This window comes from Xyrauchen texanus, chromosome 21 (genome assembly GCF_025860055.1).
Source record: "Xyrauchen texanus isolate HMW12.3.18 chromosome 21, RBS_HiC_50CHRs, whole genome shotgun sequence".
Taxonomy (NCBI): domain Eukaryota; kingdom Metazoa; phylum Chordata; class Actinopteri; order Cypriniformes; family Catostomidae; genus Xyrauchen; species Xyrauchen texanus.
In genome coordinates this window covers 26,381,687-26,399,966 of record NC_068296.1, presented here as the reverse complement: position 1 = coordinate 26,399,966, position 18,280 = coordinate 26,381,687, and the positions used below count along the sequence as shown (strand labels likewise).

General features: G+C 35.8%; 1 protein-coding gene across 1 annotated transcript; it reads left to right on the top strand.

The window, feature by feature from the left end:
- The first annotated feature begins 345 nt into the window (after positions 1 to 345).
- Positions 346 to 17,230, top strand: LOC127661794 (vesicular glutamate transporter 3). The gene is made up of 12 exons (XM_052152688.1): positions 346 to 443; positions 5,108 to 5,363; positions 7,634 to 7,752; positions 8,651 to 8,765; positions 9,009 to 9,096; positions 12,627 to 12,713; positions 13,520 to 13,662; positions 13,805 to 13,954; positions 14,061 to 14,193; positions 14,327 to 14,437; positions 15,207 to 15,334; positions 15,703 to 17,230. The coding sequence occupies exons 1-12, from the start codon at positions 346 to 348 to the stop codon at positions 16,045 to 16,047; spliced, it is 1,773 nt and encodes a 590-aa protein (XP_052008648.1). The 3' UTR covers positions 16,048 to 17,230.
- The last annotated feature ends 1,050 nt before the right edge of the window (positions 17,231 to 18,280 follow it).

Below are 18,280 nucleotides of genomic sequence, written 5' to 3'. Positions count from 1 at the left end.
ACTGCTATATTCACAATGCTGTTACCCAGAACTGAAAACACACAAAATTGTGCATTAGGAAGTTCTATGGCCAACTCAATTAAGGATTGCACTCAGATCCCTGGATTGCTGAAAAAAGCTTGTGAGGCCATCAAATCCAAGTCCCTCCTCTTCTCTCTTCCATTCCCTGGCTCAGCATCTCTCCTCCTCCCCTTCAGCGCACCTAACCCAGCCCTAGCGAACAGTCTCAGTCCAGCACAGGAGAGAATGTGCATCAGTGCCTAGTGGATAACCTGTTCTCTTTTCTGCAAAGAGCAGAGTGGGAAAGACAAGTGTTTGTGGGCAAGAAGAGAGAGGGAAGGAGAGATGCCACTGGGGGGGTTTGCGGGTCTAAAGGAGAAGCTCAGACCAGGAAAGGAGGAGTTGAAGAACAATGTGGGTGACTCTCTGGGGAACCTACAAAAGTAAGTGAAAAGACAGTAGAATTGGAGTCTAAGCACTGAGAGGAAGATGTGCGGAAAGCTGCTTGCGTTATCTATACTGTATCAAGTGTCTGATTGCATTTGTTATTAAATGAGATGACAGGAATTTAGAAGAGTTGATTTTTGCATGCATGACTAATTTGTGGCAGAAATTAGCTTTATGTGCCAAATGAACTGGTCAAAATTTTTAAATCCAAATTATTATATAATATCAATAAATAAATCTTTAATAAATAAGGTTTCATCAACAAAAATATTTTTAAGGGTCAGATCAGGTGGAAATAGCATAGAAACTGAAATAAGGGTACAACCAATTTTAACGTAGTTAACAGTATATAGAACTGGTATATAGAATATATATATCTATATATATTTGTGTTGTGATGAAAGATGCTTGTAGAAAAAACAAAACAGTAAAAAACTGCATATGCATTATGACATTGTAATGTTCTAGTATTTGAAAAGCTGTTGACGCAGTATTTTTAATCTTTTAATTGTTTTTAAAAAATTTAAATTAGTGGCATCAAATCTAAGTTTAAACTTTTATGTTAATTTCAACATCAAAACAATGCAACAAGTTATCTTTGGTTTAACTGTAAAGGCATCTAGCAATATCACTCAAATATACAGCTCTGGAAAAAAATAAAGAGGCCACTGCAAATGTATCAGTTCCTCTGATAAAGTACTGACAACATTTCTCCCAAATTCCAAATAATATTGTCATTTAGAGCATTTATTTGCAGAAAATGACAACTGGTCAAAATAACAAAAAGATGCTGTGTTTTCAGTGGCAAAACCATCAGGCCCTGATACCTTGCCTGTAGGCAAGGCCTTAATTACCTTGCCAAGTTCCTCTAAGGTTATCTCAGAATCAAGAGAATATTTTTGCTCAGCCGTCAGTTTAGGAAGTTCTAATGGTTCCACAAAGTTTATAATATCATCATCAGTAGACTAAGACATGGAACTGTAGAGATCTATAGAGACTATATTCTTTAAAAGCATTATCAATATCAATGGCTGAGGTAAATATTTCACCACCAGCAGATTTCACAGAGGGAATGGTAGAAAAAGACTCTCTCAGTTTTATATATCTAGCCAAAAGCTTCCCTGCTTTGTCCCCCTCAAAGTATGGCTGTCTTGCACTAAATAACCAAAACTCCACTTTCTGTGACAAAATAGTATTATGTCTATATTTCAATCGTGTCAATTCTCTATTATGTAAATTCAATCTCGGCCATCAGATGATATTTGGCGCTTTAGCTCTGCCACGGCACTTTTAATATTCCCTTCCAACTCCACGAGTTCTCGTGCTTTTTGATAAATGAGGCATACAGTATGATCCGACCCCTAAGAAGGCATCTTTTTTGTTATTTTGTCCAATTGTCATTTTCTGTAAATAAATGCTCTAAATAGCAATATTGTTATTTGGAATTTGGGAGAAATTTTGTCAGTACTTTATAGAATCAAACAAAAAATTTCATTTAACTCAAACATACCTATACATAGTAAATCCAGAGAAAATGATCATTGCAGTGGTCTCCCAATTTGTATATGTCTGTATATGTCTGTTATATTTTCCTTGCATATTAGACATCTTAATATGTGAGATAATGTGAATAATTTCTTGTGTCTGCGTAATATTACCAAGAAATCTATTAGAGGTAGTTTGATATTACAAATACTACAAATAATATAGAGAAATGACAAGATAAAAATCATCACATTATAAAAAAAGAAAGAGACAGAGAGCGGGAGATAGAGGTTAAGTAAAATGGAATATGCACACATTTAATAATTAATTTAATATATATTTTCAGTCCTACTCAAATTTGCTTAATTTTTTAAAGAGTTTAAACTGTACAGAACTTCATTTAAATTTGTGCATAAACAGGGCACAAAATAACTAGCTTAAGAAGCACAATACCGTTTCTAAAATCAACACATTTTATTAAAGATATTACGTAGTAATATAATTAATTAAAATAGCCATGAAGGTTTTTTATTTTATTTATAAAATAGCAATGAACAATATTTTACAGTCTCTTCCAAAACAGCAGCAAATTCAAATTTCCATGAAACATGGATAGAATTGATTTTGAGGAAGTCCACACAGCCAAATTTCTGTTAAAGCTTAACATAGTTGTCAGATTCAGGGATCTCGTGGTCTTGCGAGAAGCAAGTGTTTTCATTTTTTTTTAATAATTATTTTGAAGCTGTCTTAGCCAGTACGCATTTTAAAAACATTGTTTTGGACATTATTTCTGAGAATGCAATATGCTAAGATGGAATGCAATCTGAATACCTTTCTTTTTTTGTATCTTTTTTTAGTTTCCCCTTTTACCTTTCTTTATCTCTGATTATTGAGAGTATTCTGACTGTTGAAGTGAATAACATGTTGATTTGGCTGTCCTTACAATGTGTAAACACTCTTTTGAAGGCAATCCTTTGCAGAATTCTGCAAATACCACATCCCTATATGAACATAGAGGTTATATTTTGGTCTTTACAAATGTATTTTCCCTGATAAGCTTCTGAAATATATATAATATATGCCAATAATTGCAGAGAGTGTTCTATATAGACATATTAATTCTAATTTTTATGTCTTCATTTTTATTCATTTATTTATTATTATTGTTATTTTTATCCTCAATTTATTTTTTCTTTTTTTTTCTTTTTGTATTACTCTTAGTCCTTGACCTTGTGCAATGCTAGTCATGTGGTTGTTTCTCTATCATGTTATCTATAGGGATCGTGTTGGGTAGGGTGGGGTTGAGCATTGTGAGCTGGTGTGTGTGTGTTGTTGTGTTTTGTTGTGCGGTTTTTGACCGTGATATTTGCTCTGCTGTTTTGGTTCTTTTTTTGCTTTGATGTACTGGAGGACCCCCTCGAAAACGAGATGCTTCATCTCAAGGGGTTAATCCTCGTAATAAAGATATGTTTATAAATAAATAAATAAATAAATAAATATAGATCTGCATCAATGCTTAGATTCGACTTGGGAGAGAGTAAAGAGAATTTCTACAAAGGGCTCAGATCATGCTATTGCTAAAATTAAGATGATAAAAAAATTATTTGAAGTATTTTAATATACATAGTAAAAAATGTATAGATTAAAGGCATTGACAAAGCTTTTTCTGAACCAAATAAAAGTGTTTTGTTCAGAGTTGAACACAATTGTGTGAGTGTACCAGACCACGACTTCACCTTATTGTGCTTTATGTCCATTAACAATGCATCCAGTTCATCTTCTTCACAAACATCAGGGACAGGCTCTGGTGTGACTCTTGAAATGCAATATTGCCTCTTGATCCTCCATTCAGAATCCTCCAGTATCCCGCTTTTAGTGAGGTCCTTCTTCTGCATGTAGAAGAACTCAGGTGTGCATTTTAAAATAGACAGATGAAAGTTATTCCTGAGAGGTGGAGGATGAGAGGAAAGATAGAGGTTGGGTAATGGAACAGGTGCGTGCGGGCAAGAGGGAAGCAGAGGGAGGGAGTACCAAACGCAATGTGACCTTTTCAACACCACACTCTGCAACCACTTCTAGTCTGTTCACCTATGCAAAGAATTTGTCAGCAGGAAACATGTTTACAATGGTCCCCTAGTACATAATACATAAATATTGGTATATCACCTTTATACAGCAATACTGTGAATCTAAACCAGCTTGGAGATTTTCAGTCCAAATAAGTATTCTGGATTTGTTTGAAATATCAATTCTGGAGTTACATCAGTTCCTCTACTTTGATTCAAGGAATTGTTAATATAGTCTCAAGAGTCAAGACAACTCGTCATAATTCTTCATAACACTTCATTTTAAGTAAAGAAACATCTGGAAACAAATTTGTTTACTTATTATATATTTATTAAAGGAATAAACTCTGAGTTCAATACAAGTTAAGCTCAATCAACAGCATCTGTGGCATAATATTGATTACCATAATAAATACATTTAGACTTTCAACTTCTTTTCTTTAAAAAAAAAAAAAATAAGAATATTCTGGGTTCCAGTGAGGCACTTACAATGGAAGTGAATGGGGCCAATCAGTAAACATTAAAATACTCACTGTTACAAAAGTAAAGCCACAAGACATAAATAATATGTGTTAACAAAACGTTAGTGTGATAAGATCGATTACAAACCTTTTCTGTGTAAAGTTGTATCCAATGTAATGTCAACAAACCTAAAACCCTAAAAGGAAAGTAAAAACGACGATTTATACAACTTTGCAGCTCAAATAATACATGAGTTTTAACAGAAGTATTAATGTAAGTGCTTTTATAAAATTATAACAATACAATTCATATTTATAATCACATTTCTGCCTTTTATAAACCCTCCAAAAATTGGTCCCATTTACTTCCATTGTAAGTGCCTCACTATAACCTTGATTTTTGCTTTTTTTTTAAGAAAAGGAGGGACGAGTCAAAATTATTTCTTGTGGTAATAAATATCATGTTGTTTAGGGGGTTGATAAGGGATTAGACTTTATGGTTAGGTTTAGGTTTAAATGACAGAATAATTGGAGTTTAAGTTGTAAGTTTTTGTACTAGCCAACACGTACAATTTCTTACGATTTTGCCAAATCTATTTCACTAATAATTTTCCTATATTTCTAAACAATTTCTTCTCTTTTGTGCAGGAAGATCGATGGAACTAATGTGTCTGAAGAGAACAACATTGAGCTGACAGAGGATGGTCAGCCAGTGGCAGCCCCTAAACGTAGCCCACCTTTGTTGGACTGTGGCTGTTTTGGTCTTCCCAAACGTTACATCATTGCCGTCCTCAGTGGCCTTGGTTTCTGCATCTCATTTGGCATCCGCTGCAACCTGGGTGTTGCCATAGTAGAAATGGTCAACAACAACACGGTCTACATCAATGGGACTCCCGTCATGCAGGTGAAACCAGAAACATAAACTGATACTATACACTTACTGGAAGTACACACATCTTAAAGGTCAACATGTTCTCACTCCTAAGGCATCAAAGACTGATGCTTGTGTAAGAGCCAAGCGCTTCAACAGGGCTGTTTCTAGGCATAGGCAAACTAGATAACTGCCTGCTGGGAGGGCGCCAAAGAAGAGGCCTCTGCCATACACCCCTTTAGGTGAGATAGGGATCTCACCTAGGGTGCCAGAATGGTCTGAAATGGCCCTGCGCATCAATCTACAGATGCCAAAAGTGTCCCCTTGGGATGCTGGGGTACAATTTTGTCATCGTGACTTATGTTGGGGGAATGATTTTCATTTCATTTTAAATCTGCTAGATTTTATTTACAGCGGTTAATATTTCATCTGTTGTTTATCTGTCTATTTAATCTGTCACATCTTGCACTGCTGAAGTGACACGTTTCATTCCAGGTGTATTCCAAGTCATACAATCATGTGAAGAACAAAACTAAATGTAGGTTTTTAGTCACCGATCACGGTCACCCGGCAACCACCGTAACACATCCTACACAAGTTTTGTTAAAACACATAAAAAATGTGATTATGCCATTGGCTCTCGCGTGTCTTATGACTGATTGCAACAACCTCAGTTTGGATGTTCACGTATTTCTTGAATGAGACGTGCTGGTAGAATCAGGATGACACAGGATCAGGATGCCTTCACAGAGGGGGAATATGTTTACCAATTAAAACCTTCAGTTTCACTCTGCTACTCACACAATGCCATCGTATGGTTTGGCATATTATTATAGTCAATTTTTTTAAATAAATGATCGTGACTGTACTATATCTACTTGTTATGTCTTTTCTATTGTTGAAAACTGGTTAGGTTTAGGCATAAATGTGCAGTTGGGTGCTTAAAAATATCTATAAATAGTGTAATGTATCTAAAATTATCAAAGTGTCTCTTTCATGTTTGATATTGTTGATTATCGGTTAGGTTTAGAAATGGGGCTGGGTTAGGGGATCTAAAATATTATATATGATTGTATAATGTAATATCACACTAATATATTTATAGGTATTATAAAACATTGAGGTTAAGCACACAAAATATTATTCAAAGATTGATAACTGACGACAAATATTTCTCGTTGAAAACAATGAGGTTTCTCACCATGTCAACGAGAGGACGCAAGGGGGGCACCTTTGGCGTCATCGTGCAGACACGGACGGCTTCTGTACAAGTATCAAAATTGGATGCTAAGGGAATGAGAATGGGTTGTAAAGGTATAGTTCACCCAAAAATTTAAATGATAATAATCTTCATCTACTCACCTCATGTCATTTCAAAATCTACATTTTCTTTCTTCTGTGAAACACAATAGGAGATGTTGGGCAGAATGACAACTTCAGTTACCTCTTTTTTCCATAAAATGAAAGTGAATGGTGACTGAGGCTGTCATTCTGCCTAACATCTTTTAAGTTCCAAAGAAGAAAGTAATATGGGATTTGGAACAACATGAGGGTGACTTATTGATGACAGATTTTTATTTTTGGGTGAATTATCCCTTAAATCCGCAGAGGTTTGATTATCTGAATACAGCGGATAGGCTACTATCAAAGCCGAGTGATTCGTAAATTCATCAGCTTTTATTTTTTACTCATCATTACGATTCGTTTGACTTATAAAGTTTAAAGGACCAAACAAAGCATTATCTTCTTTTTCATGGCTTGATATCTCATCAATAACTTTTTCAGTAGTTAGCTGCCACAATTTCCTGTAATTTCCTGTCGTAATATTGGGTAGAATGGATGACGCACATACACACACACATACTCGCAAGGTCATTTCAGTATGTTTGTCCTGTGATAACTCATTCATCTCACTTTTTAATTAAGCAGAATTTTTTTTAGGGATTTTTCCCCCAAAATAAACTCACCCACTATGTTGGTTTAAAATAAACCATTACTCACCCTCATGTCGTTCCAAACCCATATGAATTTCTTTCTTCAATGGAATACAAAAATAAATGTTAGCCTGAATGTTTGGGACTGACAGCCTCGGTCAACGTTCATTTTCATTGTATCGAGAGAAAAAAATCAATGAAAGTGATCGTGACTAAGGCTATCATTCTGCCTAACATCTTTTGTGTCCCATGAAAAAAAAAAGAAAGTCACACAGGTTTGGGGGTTGAATAAAGTATGACAGAAATTTTATTTTTGGGTGAATTATCCTTTAAGTTTACATGGTCTCCTCTGGTTTTTCTACCTTTTAGCCAGCTCAGTTCAATTGGGATCCAGAGACAGTGGGTTTGATACATGGCTCTTTTTTCTGGGGCTACATTGTCACTCAAATCCCTGGAGGATTCATCTCCAATAAGCTAGCAGCTAACAGGTGAGCCACATCCTGACAGACAGGCTGCAATGTTTAGAAAGAAAGTGTATTCCACTCCACATATGTAACACATATATAACATTCAGAATTTCACTTTCTCTGAATCAGAAAGGACACAAGGAAGCTCACGAGAGCAGTGGCCAGATCTGCAAGGGTTAAATTTGCGCAATGTGATGATTAGAGGGGCGATAGTGGTCTTGTAATAAAAGCCTCACAGGAACAGGGGACACGTGGCTGACAGAGTTAATAATGAAAGATCCGTCGCAGATCTCACACTGAAACACCAGCCACTGGAATATTACAAGTGTCACTTACACACTGTTTTGGGAAAAAAAGAGGCAGATGGATGGATTAAATAGAGATAAAGGACAACTGAATGAACCAAAATGACTCTCTTGTGCGATCCAGCGATGTAGCTCAACAGGGGGGGGTGCGGGACTTAAAATCACCAAAAGTCTCAAAATTATAAATAATTGTTTTTTTTATATTCATTGGAAAACAATGATGGTTGCTATGAGGTGTCTGTCATATCATGTTTCTAAATCTGTTCAATTAGAGTGCTTTTCAAGTTACAAAAATCCAAAGTTACTCTCTAGGTGTCACTAACTTACCATGTTACTGCATATGACTTCACAGCAAGAAATGCTTTAATGATTCCTTTTTTGAAATGCTAACATTTAAAAATTACAGAATTAGTGTTAAAACAAATACATTCCGTAATTTAGTATTAGACATAGTGATAGTGTGTATTTGCACCAAACCTTATTTAAACCTAAAATGATTTTGGGCTGTCTTATGATGTAAGCTGTATTGCCATTTGTTTTACCTTGTTTTTATTGGTTATTCTAACCATAACTGACTAAACTAACATTAAATGTCTCTGAATTTTTTTTCTCAGGGTGTTTGGGGCAGCAATTTTTTTGACGTCAGTGCTAAACATGTTTATTCCATCAGCTGCCAGGGACCACTATGGATGTGTCATGTTTGTGCGAATCTTACAAGGACTGGTGGAGGTAATAATCAATAGTCATTCCACCATTAAACACATCCTCTGTCATAAAGCCTTTACCTTTGTTATTCATTTACATGTGACATAAGTTTACATTAATATGTTACATATTATATATATATACAGTTAGTACACTATTGATCATTCTATTTACTTAACTTAAGTATGCGCCATCAGAGGTGACGAACATTGTGATGAAAGAATAAAGCATAGACAATGATAATAATAATGCATGATATTGTAACAGGGTGTCACTTATCCAGCTTGCCATGGGATGTGGAGCAAATGGGCTCCTCCACTGGAGAGAAGCCGTCTGGCTACTACCTCTTTCTGTGGTAAGTAGGTTTCATTTTATAGAAAGGTTCAAGGGACCCTTGCTGTAACAGAAATGACAAGCAAACATTGGTATGAATTTACTTTAGGGGAAAATTAGTCCCAAGAAGCTAGCTAAATCTGACAAAACCTTCCTTTAAGGACTTCCTTAATTGAAAAGACCAGAATAATATAGATTTTTGTATAGCATAGGCTATTACGTTATTTAACAGAATGCTATTTGTATGCGAGAAAGTTCGTAGATTTGATATTTCTTCCAATGCATATCACACACTTAATTAAAGATTTTGCTTTAAAGACCACTAATAATAGATTTTGTTCACTCAGAAAATTATTGAATAAGAGATAGTCTTTCATTCCGATTAAGTCAGTTTCATTGAGCCAATTTTTTTTATATGATTAGGTCAAATTAATGTACAATAGTAGTTTTTACTCAAATTTATTAGGTTTGTAAGACTTGATTTATTGAAGTTTATTGAATTAATTTTCTTTTCTTGATCGAAGTTAAATTATTTAATTCATCATTAGTATATGCAAAGTGAGTAACTGTAAGGACAGTGAAACTGTTGCACTTATAGTCTAATCTAATCATCACTCAAATCATATATCACTTGAATGTAAAAACACATCCTCAAACTAAGCACAAGCACATTATTAGACCCAATGGTAACCTCCAAAACTCTAGCTTAGCAGATACTCTTTTTAAAAATAATATATAACAGTTAGTTCCGGTCCTCGAATCTGACTGGTCGAGAGACGTTCTATGAGTAGTGATGTCTCACACCATCAGCACTCGGACTCTTCACTGTGTGTATCACTCCGCTTGTGTTCGTGCCGTTCTAAACTAAAGTGTAAGAGCAGTGCAGATGTGTTAAGAGCCATCTGTCTCTTTACATTTAATTTTGTGACATTACATATTTTAGCCAGCAGGTGGTGGCAAAAGACCCTTTTTGTGTGTGATATGAGCCAGTTGGTGACATGCAGTGAGTCAGCATCAGTCAGTGTTTACATTCAACAGCACTCTGTGATCGCTCGTTTTACTACTACACTACCAACTAACAACTTTAGCATTAAGACTCATCACGGCTTAGAGACAGACACATACTCAAGGCACTTACCTCTTACCGGAGTTTCCATAATGGAGAGAAAATACTGTTCAAAATGGTGGAGGAGATTGCGGTTTCTACCAGCTACTGCGAAATAGGAAGGAATACCCCTGCTTGAATGGCTATTTTTCCACTGAGAAAATAGGATGAATTTCACCAAAATGACATTATATTCACAAAGATGACTAACAGAATCCAGCATCATCAACAGGTGATCGCACATACTCCATCTCTCTCTCGCTCACACACACAAACACAAACACACACGCGCACTCACACACACACACACAGATCCTTGTTTCTCCAATAACATGTTTAGAAACAGCCCAAGCCGTGATACTAGTAGTTCTAAAGTAATGTTTTTGAGAGGCTTGGACGCATCATTTGTTTTGAGCCAGCAAAGGCAGATTCTGATCCATGGTGTAAGAAAGTAGTTCCATGCACAAATGTGTTTTTCCTCATTTTATAAAACTTACTTGTTCATTGAACTGTTGTATATAAGCAATATCACACTGGCAATCATGCTATATAGCCCTAAATCAGCATTGCTGTGCCTACAGCACTCGGCCTATGGCAAAATCACATCAGTGCTGAAGTGAGGCCCTATTGCACTCTTGCTTGTGTGATATTGCTTAAATATAACAGTACATTATCAAATCTCCACCTATTGTCTTCTTGCTCAAAAATGCATAAAATAACACTTAATTTCAACACCTGTTCTCCCTATTCAGTCCCATGCAAAGTGAGCAGGAAAATGGAAATCCCTTGCCCTGTTTCATCAATGCTACATTAACACCACAAAGATTATTCATGCAGTCTCAACTCAAATGGATTAAGTACATTTCCATTTTATATATGGACAGAATATAATGAAATCAAGTTGTAACATAATATACTAGAATTGTGTTGCTTTAGTTCATTTTAATTAAGTAAATTGAAAAAAGCAGGGAATTTTTTTTTTTCTTTTTGAGTGTATGCCTGTGTAATATCACACAAAGACACAGATTCTCAGAAATCTTTCACAGAGTCCAGTTGCTGACCAGTGTCACAGAAGGCTAAGAGCTGGGGGAGCTACAAAAAAATACTCATTACCCCTGAAATGCATTAAAACAGGTGTTTTCCACAATAAACTGGTGCCATGACAACCTGTGCTTCAAAAAGCTCTTGACATGGCCACTAAATGAAGATGGTTTGCACACAGCTTCACCTTCTGTGTGGGAAAGAGGCTTTCTTGTTGACATAAATGAAGTAGCGCCATCTGTTCAAAAGCTCACTCGAGAATTCTTCCCTACACTGAACAGTAAGGTTTACAAGTGCATATACATTAAGAAACCTTTTCATTAAAATCCCATTTCCAGCAGCTGGCAGCCCCTCTGATAGCTGAGCGCTGTGGTCTGAAGTGTTTGCATGTGTAACTGAGCATGTTAGTTTTGTGAGTTTTGAAGATTTGTATATCCCCTGGGTTTTATTGACTTAATAGTTTTAATAGTCCTTATAGTCTTAATAACTTGAAGGTGAAGAATATAAGTTTAAGTAAAATAATTTCTCTTATCTTAGCCTAATATGTATAGACATAAATAGCGTGAGTTTGGGGAGGACTGTCTGTTTATTCAACCAGTGGACAGGGGAGTTTATTTTGGGAGATTATTCTGGCATTTCCATTTGGTGACGTTAGTGGCATTAAAGCCAAACAGTTCAACTTAAAAGGAGTCATAACATGAGGAATCAGATTTACCATTTAAGAGTTCATTGTACTATAAAAACATACTGTACTTCCTCCACATTGTGATGTCACAATGTTGTGGACATTTACATCTGACTGCCTCCACAAAAACACATCAATGCCAACTTTACCTTTAATAACTTCTGTAGCTCGCCCAGTAGCGTTGAGCAGTGAGATGGCAAGTAGAGAGAGCCAATCTTAACAGTGAGCATTTACTGTCAAGTCTTAAAGGAGAAAAAGCACCAAAACCAAGCGTTTCTGACAGACGGTCAGAATGAGGGTGGGATATGATCATGTTTTACAAATATATGACTGTTTTTTGTAAAAAAAAAAAATATTATTAAATAAAAACTTTACTAATATATAAGTGAACCTTTTAGAATAATAATAAAAGGCATGTCATGGCCCTTTTAAGAGATAATACCCCCAAATATAAAAGTGTCAGAAGCTTAAACTAAAATTAACTATAACGAAAATAAATAAAAACCAGGTCAGGTCTCTTAAAGACGAACCAAACAAAGCATCTCAGTTTTCCACAGGCAACTATGAGGCAACCCACGTAACGGCTGCAAATTATTGAATTATAATGAGGGGAAGATATTGCAAGTTGATTAATGCTTTTAATTCATCCTTAATTGAACTTTCTTAATTACTCCTGTATGTATGTGTGTGTGTGTGTGTGTGTGTGTGTTCTGCTTGGCAGGATCTTATGCAGGGGCTGTGATAGCCATGCCACTGGCTGGAGTATTAGTGCAGTACGTGGGCTGGCCCTCTGTGTTCTACATATATGGTGAGTTTAACATTGTTTCACAGTATATCACAAGGAATCATGGAATTTAATTTAATTGTACCTCATTATATACTGTATGCATGTATATATATATATACTACCGGTCAAAAGTTTTGAAAAACGTATTCTTTATTATAATTTGTTTCTTCACATTTTAGAATAATAGTAATGTCATTAAAACGATGGAATAACATAAACTATGGGAATTATGTTGTGACTAATAAAATCAACACTGTTATATTTTAGCATCTTCAAAGTAGTCACCTTTGCCTAGAATTTGACATGTACTCTTGATATTTTCTCAACCAACTTCTTGAGGTATCACCCTGGGATGCTTTTTAAAGAGTATTGAAGGAGTTCCCATCTATGTTGGAAACTTATTGGCTGCTTTTCTATATTATTTGGTCCAAGTCAGGGGCATCGGACTGGGGGGGTAAAGGGTACCGAGTACCCAGGGCCCGAGGCAGGGGGGGCCCCTTAGAAGTCAGTTTTCTATACATACATATTTGGTACGGGGGCCCAGCAAGATGGTTTGTACCCAGGGCCCAAAATTTGGTGCTACGCCCCTGGTCCAAGTCATACATTTCAAAAACTTTACTTTAAATTAAACTTTAGTTTTGCAATGAAATAAATGAATATGGTAGCACAATTATATTATACTAATTTCAAATATTTAAGAATATGCCTTCAGATCAAAAGGTTTTTGAGATCATGAGGAACATTTCAGTCAAGTTTTTCAAAAGGTAGTGTATATATATATATATAAATATATATCGGTCTGACATATTGGTTGTGCTCTTATCCAGGTGTGTTTGGCATTATATGGTATACATTCTGGCTCCTGTTAGCTTATGATAGCCCAGCGATACACCCCACCATCAGTGATGAAGAGAGGACATATATAGAGACCTCTATAGGGGAGGGAGCCAGTTTAACAAGTGCTACTGAGGTATAGTCTACAAATCTTTAAAGACCTTTGTGTTTCTTAACATGTTTTTTTATTTACTAATGCATATTCAAATGTAGTATCTTAAAATGTTTTTGTAGGGATGTTTACCAAATATTAATTAAATGCTTTAATCACTCTATAGAAATTCAAAACTCCCTGGCGTAAATTCTTTACATCTATGCCTGTCTATGCCATTATTGTGGCAAACTTCTGCCGCAGCTGGACCTTTTACCTCCTGCTCATTAGTCAGCCAGCTTACTTTGAAGAGGTCTTTGGGTTCCCCATCAGTAAGGTGGGCTGTTACATGTGTTAAGCTACAATGCTGTCTATGATTTAAATTACTCTCCTTTCGCTGAACAATTCTCTATAGCAATAACTAAATAATGTTGCTCTATCAGGTGGGCATTTTGTCAGCTGTGCCCCACATGGTGATGACTATCATAGTACCGATTGGAGGTCAGCTGGCTGACTTCTTGAGGAGTCGGAAAATCCTCTCTACTACAACAGTGCGCAAAATCATGAACTGTGGAGGTAAGCGAAGTTCCCCAGTACCGATATGTGTAAATGAAAAAAAGAAAAATGCTTTCAAACAGGTTTCGTGAACACTATCCCATCTGTTACTGATTGACCTAATGTTCATCATATAATATGCCATTATCCACAGGTTTTGGCATGGAGGCCACGTTACTGCTGGTGGTGGGGTTCTCACACACACGTGCAGTGGCTATCTCATTTCTCATCCTGGCTGTGGGCTTCAGTGGATTTGCGATATCAGGTGACACACGAGACAGGTGTCAGTCAACATACTCCAGTCATTTTCAACGGCTGTGTCCAAATCATTGATGTCTAACTGCCCAGTCAGCCAATGACTTAAAAGACAGCATTTCTTTATAAAGGTACCTGATAAGGAAACTGGTTTAAGACCACCTTCCAAGGCACCATAATATCGCATGTGATGATCAAGAACAAATTCAAGGGAGCTTTAGCCAAAAAAATATTTTATGACTATAATGCTTATTGCTCGGAACAAATTTTGAAGCAGATGATCAGAATGAATATTTATGAATTTATTTACTTCTTTCAACTGCTCCATGAAATTACTTTTTTTGTGGGATATCATAAGTAGCGAGGATAAAGCTATGCTGCCATCAAAACTGACCAGTTGAAGTTATCTTAGTAGACAAGATGTTAAGTAAACATTAGATACAGAAGTACCTAGATCTTAAAAGGCAGCATGTTTCAGTTTTTGAACACAGCCAACATCATCCATTCCCCTTGCTGATACTGTATGATTATGCAGGCTATATAAAGTATTTTCTGTATTTCTCTCCAAAATATGCTTAAATAAACTTTTTGCAATTTCTTCCTGCAAATATATTGTGGATTTACTTCTTATTTGTGCGATTATGCATGTGGGTCACTCATTTATAAAAACAGTATATATTGCATAATACATACAATATATTTGTTTTGCAATATTGCTTTTTGAAATTACAGCAAATAATGTCTACAGATGTAAAATGCATCTCTGTTCTGCAACACAGGTTTTAACGTAAATCATCTAGACATAGCTCCTCGCTATGCCAGTATTCTTATGGGCATCTCCAATGGAGTGGGTACCCTGTCTGGTATGGTATGCCCTCTCATCGTTGGAGCACTCACCAAACACAAGGTATTTAACTTCTCATCTTTTCCTTGTGAAAACTTTTAAAGTTTAAATCTCAGCTAGATACAAGCCTACACCCCAACATAAAGCTTCCTTCTTTCATGTTGAAATGATTAAATTATGAATAATTAAGCTTAGCATAATGGTTAAAAAACTGATCAGGTAACCCAAATGTTCAAACCCCAGGGGGATTCATAAAGGGTGTCATTTGGACACTTTAGCCAAACTTTAAATGTATTATATTGTATTATATAACAAAATATATTCTGAGAAAAGATCAAGCATCATTTGCAGATCTCATTTAGTTTGATATTTTGTATCTAATGCATTGACATTTTGCATTTAAAATCATTGCATTTATTTGCCTTCAACAGACTCGCCTGGAATGGCAACATGTTTTTATTATTGCCTCCATGGTGCATTACACTGGCGTGATCTTCTATGCCATCTTTGCCTCTGGTGAGAAGCAGGATTGGGCTGATCCTGAGAGCACTAGTGATGAGAAATGCGGCATCATTGGGGAAGATGAGCTGGCTGATGAGATGGAGCCCAGCAGTGACAGTGCCCTGGCAACTAAGAAGAAGACCTATGGAACCTCAGACAACTCCTCAGGAAGCAAGCAAGGCTGGAAGAAGAAGAGAGGGGTGACCATGCAAGACGATGAAAATCACGGATCAAATCATTATGAAAATGGTGAATTTCAAAACCAGTATCAATGACATTCTAGACATCAAAAGCCTGCCCCCTTATCCAAAGAGTGGTGAGGTGCTGGAATATTTATTCAGAAAACGGCAAAGAAAACCCCATCCTGGAACAACAACATTCCATTTGACATTCAACACAGTTGAAGAGTATATTTTATTTCCTTAATAATTTCACCCTGCTGTAGAACCTGATGAAGGTACAGTAACATGAGAACTACAGTATCAATGTTCTCTGCATATTTATTTTGATGGAGGAGATTCTTAGCCTTAGATCTGGAATGTACATGCAGTTACTTCAAAAAGAATTTGGACCTTTTGAGGCATTCTTAAAATGTATGAATTTCATTCATTAGATAAAAATTAAACCAAAATGATTTTCTAAGGCATTTTTGAAATATTTAGAGGATTAAGAGGTAAAAAGTTTACGCAGGAGTCCTAGCATAGTAACCATGGATATATTCATCATATTAACCATGGACATGTTCCACAACATTTGACAACCAAATTGTGTCCAAATATTTTCTCGTGCTCATTTTTAACAGAATATCTTCTAGTACATCTAGAATGTACTTGTGCTATTTTAAGGTAAAGCTACTTGTTTTAGCTTTGGGGGGAATTTAGTGGGGCATTGACATTCATTTTTTAAGTATCCAAATACTTTTTGGGGACACTTTAATTCAGCCTAGTAACTTAACTAGAATAAATAAACAGATGCAAAAGAACATTGCTTTAAAGTTAAACAGAAGATCAAAAATATTTCCGAATAAATTCATCTCCATTTATATCCTATTTTGCTCCAAAATCTTTATATATTTACAATACTACTGGCAGACAGCAGAATATGCATAATTTATTTTGTATTTTATTTTCCTTTGCTGTCAGCTATGCAAAGGAAGCAGATGTATAGTGCTTAAACAGTTAAGGAGTCACAATTTTGTTTTGGAGAAACCCTCTCTCTGTGCCCCCACGGCTTTTCTTGCATGCAGTTGTGCAACCTCCACAGACCTCTTTGGTGACTTTGATTAACAAGTCTCAGAAAATATAATTTACTGTATTATCATGGTACAAATTATTGATGGTGTGGTCTGAAAAATGAATGTATATTTTATTTAGTAGAATGCTTTTTAAAATGTATTTTGTCCATTTAATATCTCACAGTTCAGTAAGTTTATCATGTGCTTGGATTGGTGTTAATGTTTGGTTGAATTCATAGTAATTAAATGTCAAATTCCATTTTGAATTGCATTTAGAAAACATCTTACAAAAACAATCCACAATGTGCCTGTTTTTTCTTTTCTTCTTTTTTTCATTGCACAATACCAGAGAAAAGACATGTCATTGCTTACATGAATGTCAAGATGATTGTTTGAAATGTGCACTATATTATACCATTGCATTACTGTAACTAATAATGTCTATTTAAATGTATATTTGTAGGAGAATAAAGAAAATGCTTTCAATTGAACTTTTACTTTTTAATATTTAAATGTGAAACATAGTAGGCCTAATGTTTAAAGACCTCATGAAATGGCTTGACAAGTGCCATTTTCTTTCTTGTGTTAGTGTTTCCAAATAAAACTGAACGTTTCGGTGGGACATAATAAGGGCTCACCCACAATTTTTAAATTAATGGACGCTGTGAACCATGATTTGCTATACTTGCTATTGCTAGTTGCTCAACAACTAGTGTGACTTTAGTGTGGAGTGTGACTTTGTGGCAGCACAAAGTCACACAAGTACATAAATTAAACTACTTCCACAGAATCAAGACTGATTATAAATTGGCAACATATTTGATCCATATTAAAGATTATGGACAAAGAAAGATACTGTCAAAGTATCGTCTGAGTGAGCACAGAGAACTGGAGACCCAGAGAGGACAGACTGTGATCACACTGCACTGAAGGAGTTGTGGAGGATGAACTTCACTTCCTCACTCACTGCAGTAAATATGAGACCATTAGAAACACACACTTTACACAAATAGCTCATATTCTACCTGAATTCCAGGACATAAATGACTTAGACAAACTCTTGTATCTAATGGGAGAGAAAGTAGAGTGTGTTCAGCTGGCAGCGCAGTACGTGTCGTCTTGTCATGTATGAGGGCGAGAGACTGACCCCTCATCATATTACAGCTCTATTCAAACTGATCATTTAATTGACTTTTTTCCCTCTCTTCCTCATTGATCTCTGTATTTTACTTTGTCAACTGTATTTTATTTTATTATCATTATTATAATTTTTT

Coding starts and splice junctions, on each gene's coding strand:
- LOC127661794 (XM_052152688.1), top strand. CDS start 346: ATGCCACTGGGGGGGTTTGCGGGTCTAAAGGAGAAGCTCAGACCAGGA. Junction 12,714..13,519: donor CTCTGTGTTCTACATATATG/GTGAGTTTAACA, acceptor GCTCTTATCCAG/GTGTGTTTGGCATTATATGG. Junction 14,438..15,206: donor CAGTGGATTTGCGATATCAG/GTGACACACGAG, acceptor TCTGCAACACAG/GTTTTAACGTAAATCATCTA.